Source organism: Setaria viridis, chromosome 5, assembly GCF_005286985.2.
Source record: "Setaria viridis chromosome 5, Setaria_viridis_v4.0, whole genome shotgun sequence".
In the NCBI taxonomy this organism is placed as follows: Eukaryota; Viridiplantae; Streptophyta; class Magnoliopsida; order Poales; family Poaceae; genus Setaria; species Setaria viridis.
In genome coordinates, this window is record NC_048267.2 from 11,177,909 (window position 1) to 11,184,702 (window position 6,794).

A 6,794-nucleotide genomic window follows, 5' to 3' on the forward strand; every position below is an offset into this window, starting at 1 on the left:
ATGAAGTACTGAATGTAGACGAAATCAAAAACTAATTGTACAGTTTTGTTGTACTTTGCGAGCCGAATCTTTTAAGTCTAATTAGTTAATATTTAGATAATAATTTATAAATACAAACGAAATGCTAAAGTGTGGCTACAGTAATTTTGATTGTTCAGAGTTGGGTACCTAAACAAGGCCCAAAACGCGCGCGAACGCAATTGGCGGCGTCACGTCGGTGCAGCAAGAGCGGTCACCGGCCGGCGCTCTTTTACTACGGCCAACAGGCGGACGCGACCCAGTAAACGCGATACAGCAGGGAAGGAAGACGCGGACGCTTCCACGCGTACGCGCTGCTGGCGTACAGTACGTACGTGGTTATCCTCTCCCCCTCGAATCGCTTTCTGCTCCATCCATCCACTGATCCACACCACCGCCAAGGTCGCTTTGGCTTTGGCTTCGCTTTTTCGCCGTACGGAACGGTGGATCGGGTGCATCGGGATGCAGAGTGGTAGGCCGCCTTCTGCTCTGGACTCTGGACTGGTGGCGATGGATGATATCCTCTGCACCTTGCATGGCTGCCGTCTGCATCTGGTCACGAAATCGGAGGACCAGGGAAGATAGCGCCGGTATTAATGTGTTGGTCCCTCGAATTTGTTTTGGTCAACCTCATCCTTGTTGACGTGGGTTCATTTCGGCACGAGACTAATACGAAAAGTTATTTTTACCTGTAGCCCTTTTTTCCTATTCTCAATTCCTTTCGTTAAGTACAATAATAATATATGATCCAAACAAGTACGAGCATATAAATATTTATATATATTTACTGAGAAAGTATGAATACATATATGGAGCATGTATATTGTACTATAAGTATGTGAGTACATGTTGATTTTAAAATATGTGTACATAAATTGAGTTGTATATATACCAAAAGAAAAGAACTGGTACGAGTAAATATTTGTTTGAGTACACAAATTTTTCATATTAATTTTGTACGAGCACGTGCATGACTTTAAAGAGTATTAGTGCATACATTTTTTAGAAAGCATACTATGTGTTAGTTAATAAAAAAAAAATTCGTGTACATATCAAGAGAATATAAGTACATCATGTTTAGCCAACATGAAACAAGGGTAAAAAGGAATTTTCGCATTAGTCTCATGCCAACAAAGTGCACCGTATCAGTACAAAGATGAATTTGACAAAAACCAAAATTAAGGGACCTAATTGATCTATTTGGAAGTTGAGGGACGAACTTGATCCTCAAAGGATCAAGATGCTTATTTTACCTTTTCCAAAGTAAAGTGAAAGAAAGAGATGGAAATTAAAATTGGAGTAGATAAAAAGCTAGGAAAAAAATATAAATGAAGAGGTCCGTCATCCACCGTCTTGTAAAATCAGACAGGCTAATCTACAGAAGGACACGCGGGGCACTCGAGCCCAACCCAAGCAGCCCCACCCTACTGCGCTCGGCTGCTCCCCGCTCCAGTCAGGCAACGCACAGCAAAAGCCACAACCCCGCTGTAGTGAAATTGATAAAAGGGGAAGCTATAGCTCACCTCAGTAAAATAGAGCCCCTCTTCACGCAAAATTTTCTTCCCCCATGTGCACCCTTTCTTCTCCAGCTCTCTGACCAAATTCCGGCAAGATTAGAGGTTTGGGCTTAGGGGTTCAAGGGTTAGAGTTTCGGGGTTTTCAGTGTTGGGAACTTACCGGCAAACCTAGAGGGAGGGCCTGTGGCGGTAGGCCAGTGGTGGAGGGTGGTTGGGCAGGGTCGGGGTGGGGACGATGGCGGGACGGGCATGAAAGGTGGCCAGCGTAGATGGGCTAGCGTCCCGCCACAGCTCCGCACCGCGCGCCGCCCGCCCTCACCGGACGGGTGGAGGCACGACGGGGTGGTGGGATCGAGGGGAGTCAGGGGGTTGGTGGGGAGTGGGAGGAGGGGAGAAGAAGATAATGTAGAGAGAGTGGAGTCCATCAAGCCACCGATTTTAGATAATAATGGTTGAGAAATTGAGTGAGAGGAACTCCTATTTCACCCGGTAGCAGTCCCAGGCTTTATTTAGTTCCTCCCAAATTCTCAACTTTGGCACTATACAAAAAGAAGATTCCTCATCACATCAAACTTGCGGCATATGCATGGAGTACTAAATGTAGACGCAATCAAAAACTAATTGCACAGTTTTGTTGTACTTTGCGAGACGAATTTTTGAGCCTAATTAGTCAATGTTTGGATAATAATTTACAAATACAAATGAAATTCTACAGTTACGCATTTATGGTAAAATGCAAACTTTGGCACTCTCAATTTGGAAACTTTGAAACTAAACAGGCCCCCAGCTGAAACGGGTAGCAGGTCGCATGGCCTTGCAATAGCCTGATAGCCTGCAACAACCAGGCCAGGCCCCCTCCCTACGCGTACTGCTTGCTCAGGCCGAGCCAAAGATTCATGGCCATCCACGCCACCCAACAGTGAACGCGCTGTGCGCGGCCGGCGTGCGTGCCGGAGAACGGGAGGGAGAAAAGTCGACGCGATCACGACGTCGCGTCGAATCGGACGATCGGAGTTGGTCCGTCCGGTCCGGGGAGCGTTGCGCTTCGTTGTTACTAGCCATTATTGTTCCCTTCGATCTTGCCCAATGCTGCCTCGTTAGATCTGGGCGACGCGACGTCCATCACCCCGGCTCCGTCCCCATCGCCGGCCCGGAGGACCCACCCTCACTCGCTCGCCTCCCCGTCTCCGGCGACGGCGACAGCTCTGCCCCGCACCATCGCCGTACTCCTGTACACGCACTGCTGTTCTACAGGTCGCGGACGTCACGGCAGGGTGGGCACACGGGATCGCAGGCTGCATGTACACGATCTGCTTTACGCGTGGACACCTCCAAACTCCTTTCTTTTAGCCAAGAAAATGTTAAAAAGAACAATGTGTTTGTACTCTGCTAAATTTTAGACCGACGAACCACATCGTTGTTTGGCGCGCAGCGTTCTCGGAGCGCCGCCTAGGGGAGGCCATCTGTGTGGCCAAGGCCCAACCAAGAACCAGCGGCAAGCGGCAGCGTGGCGCGGCGCATGTGCAGCGGCGACCGACAGCGACGACACGCCGCCGTACCAGCGAGCGAGCCTTTCTTCCTCCGCCGCGGGGAGGAGACGAAAGTGACCGGGCGGCGACTCCCGTGCCCGCGGGTCGCGCTCGCGGAAGTTTCCACGGCCACATCGCCGGCACTGTTCCAACCATCAACACTGCACTCGCACTCTTCACAAGATTCACTTCCGCCCCGGATACCTCCAGGCCGAGGCAGATCAAGGTCACCACACAAGGCACACAGTGACAGCATGACGCAGACAAGCACTGGACGGGCATAAGAGAGCATACGACAAAAAAAAAGCAAGATCATATGGGTAATAAACATGGATTTGCCATTTACTCGAGCAAGAGATTACATGGGGAAATTCACCTCCAATAGCGGGTGAATGAGATTTTCAGCTACTACTTAACAAGATAGTACAAAATATGCTGTAGGGAATGAGAGTCTTAATAAACAAGGATTACATCAACAAAATGTGGGTAGTAATCAACAAAGTTTGAAATCGATCAACTAGCCGATGCATAATGCACAAACGATGAACTTTAAACAAACATCAAACTAGCATGCTCCGGAATCGTAGAAATAAGCAGCTACTGCCCGCGCCGCGGTGCCCGCTGGAAATCCGGCCGTCTTCCGTCCGTCTTGATGCACCATCAGCTGCCCACCATGCTTGCCTTGCCTCCAGACACCCTATGCACAACAGAGGACTTGCCACCACCACCACCTCCTACTACATTTCTACTCCTTTTTTTTCTATTTTTCTGGATATTTTCTGCTACCTCAAGAACCCCAAAACAAATCCACCCCACCTTCCACCACCTTGCATCCTCCCTCTACCAACCGAGAATATTCACAAGGTGATAGATATGTACAGGGGAATTAGCAGAAGAAACTGGAACCAACAAAAGAAGACTGATTTTTTTTTGGATGCCATCCTTCTCTGTTAAGGCTTACCACCACACCAACTTTCTCCAAGCCATTGCCATGCCACCTTGCCGCCTCAGTTGATGAGATCAGAGACCCACCCGACGTCGGGGCCTCCGATTCCACCAGTGGCTGGTTCCACAGAGACGGCGCCTTCCCTGCTCAGATGCTCGAACACCTTGGCGCGAAGGGCACGCCCGGACTCCACCCTCTGCACGGGCTCCTCCTCGCCGCCGCCGAAGGAGACATCAAGCGGCTCCAGGTTGGCCATGAAGCCGCCGCCCATGGTCGTCGGGGTGGAGGGCAGGCTGTAGAGCCCGGCCGCCGTGGGCGACCCGTACGCGACGGCGGAGGACGGGTAGCCAGCCCACCCGCCGGACGGGGAGGAGTTGGCCTTGCTGAGGCGGAGCTGGCGGAGCGAGGCGAGGACCTCGTTCACCGGGGACCCGACGCCGGGCCAGGAGCCGCGGCGGTAGGCGGCGGCCCCGTCCGGCGACAATGGCGGGGACTCCGACGGCGGCGACTTGGGCGGCGACATGAGGGTGCTGGTGGGCGAGGACGACATGATGCTCTTGGTGAGGTAGCTCTCGAACGCCTGGCGCCGGAGCGGGGAGCCGTCGTAGGACTCGGCGAGCGGGGAGGCCGCGGCCGCCGTCCCCCGCGGGCTGGACTGCTGCGGCGGGAGGACGCGGAGCTGGTCCGGTGTGTGGGCGAAGAAGCACACCCGACGGCGGCAGGCGGTGCCGTCCTTGCAGGGCTGGGTGCGGTATCGCGCCGGGTGGAGCCAGCACTCGAAGACTCCGTGCGCGAACTCGCAGGCGTCCCCGCGCTTGCACCCGCCCTTGCGGAAGTCCGGGCAGGCGGTGCCGGAGTAGTGGTACTTGCGCGGGTCCCGGCGGCGCGCCTTCTCCCCCGGGTGCGCGAAGGGGCACTCGGTCCAGTCGTGGCTCCGGGCGCGCGAGCACCGCCGGACCTTGAACTCGTACATGCGGAACTCGTCGCTGCCGTAGCCGTCGACGCCCGCCGCCATCGCCGCCGCGGCCGCCTCCTCCTCGTCGTCGGCCGCCGCGCCGGCGTCGTTGTACGGCAGGTACTGGCGCAGCGCGGCGAGCAGGTACGGCGTCATCTCGTCGCCGCCGCCGCCGCCGCCGCCGCCGCTCACGGGGAGGTGGTGGGACCACGGCGGGACGCTCACGCCTTCGCCCATCATCATCATGGCTGCTGCTGCTGCTGCTGCTCTCTCGCTAGGATCGGGCCGGGGGGTGGGTGCTCTGCTTCCTTTCCCTCCGCCGCTAGGCTCACCAGGGTGTGGTCTATGGAGGGATCTCGTGGACTCGGCTTATCTCTGTGGGTGGAGGGGAGACGCGGACAGTGCGTGGGTTGGAGAACGAACGCGGCGCGCGCTTATAAACTGCCCGCTAACCACGGTCGCGGCATCGGGAGGCGAGCTGCCCGCAGTTAGCTAACCAGGGTTAAGCACGACGCGCGGAGCCTCCGAGGTAACGCCGTCCCCGTTCCGTTACCCAAATAGGGTATGACCCACGGTCAGTGAGAAACCCTTGGACCCGGTTGGGGGACGAAAAGATCGCGTGATGGGCGGACGCGTGGTGGGCGGGGAGGGAAGGTGTCAGGCATGCGGAGGGCGAGGTGGAGGCCGGGGGCGCCCGCTTCGGGACACGTCGGGAGGCGTGGTGCCCCTAAGATGATGCTGGGTGGGGGTGCCCCCAGCATGAAGACGCTGGCTGGCCCATCCGGCTAGGGGTGCCGGGACTCGGGGTCGGGGGTCCGTCAGGCAGCGGGCAGCCGCGGGGCTCAGATATTCGGGGTAGGTTCTAGAAACCTGGGGCAGGGGCTTGGCGCCCCTGTTTTGGACACATGCAGGGCAGCTGGGCTCGGAGGGAGGAGAGGCAGGCATGCACGTTGCACGGCGCTGTGGGTTCGTCGGAACGGGAACTGTGAGTTGGGCTCGGCACCCCCCAATCTAGGCACGCCTGTCCTGTCGCTGGCTTTTTTTTTTTGGCGGTATACTCGTTTTGGGATGCGGTAAATAAAACGTATCCAACTTGTGGATAATGCTGGCCTTTTCAACAGGGTATTCTTGTTGCGAGTAGTTGTTGTGATCACTAAGGTCATGTTTGACAGCAAGCGATAAACTTGCATTTAGCACGGTGCTAAAGTTTAGCACGCTAAAGTTAAGCACTTTGCATTGTTTAGATATTGTGTTAAAGTTTAGCATCTTTAGTGGGAAATGATAATATTGCCACTCATTTACTCCTCTTAAATTGCAACGGAGAAGAGTGAGGGGGCAATGGTGGGAAAAAGTGAAGAGGTGACCACTTTTAGCATTATTAGCACCCTTTGGGGTATACTAATGAAAAAAGGTGTGCTAAACTTTAGCACATCTCTTTGGATACCCAAGTGCTAAAAGAGCAATGAAAGTGGGATGCTGAAATTTTAGCACCTCATATCCAAACAGGATCTAAATTGTGCCGATTATAACACTCGTTTTCATTTTTCATTGCACTGCAATATATTTACTTCTTAGTCATTCTTTCCCTACCATGGAAACTTTGACGCACTAAATAAAGTGCAAACAGAGCCATAGGGGTGTTTGTTATGGATACCCCGTTAAACTTTAGCACATGTCACATCGGATGTTTGATACTAATTAGAAGTATTAAATATAGTTTAATTACAAAACTAATTGCACATATTAAATCTAGTCTAATTACCAAACTAATTGCACATATGGAGTCTAATTCACGAGACGAAGGCTACCATGGAAACCTATAGAACAAT

General features: G+C 53.5%; 1 protein-coding gene across 1 annotated transcript; it reads right to left on the bottom strand.

Moving 5' to 3' along the window:
* Positions 1-3,381: 3,381 nt before the first annotated feature.
* Positions 3,382-5,387, bottom strand: LOC117858036 (zinc finger CCCH domain-containing protein 2). The gene has a single exon (XM_034741011.1). The coding sequence runs from the start codon at positions 5,209-5,211 to the stop codon at positions 4,072-4,074; it is 1,140 nt and encodes a 379-aa protein (XP_034596902.1). The 5' UTR covers positions 5,212-5,387; the 3' UTR covers positions 3,382-4,071.
* Between the last annotated feature and the right edge of the window lie 1,407 nt (positions 5,388-6,794).

Bases quoted from the DNA above. Each gene is read 5' to 3' on its own strand.
- LOC117858036 (XM_034741011.1), bottom strand. From the start codon at position 5,211: ATGATGATGATGGGCGAAGGCGTGAGCGTCCCGCCGTGGTCCCACCAC.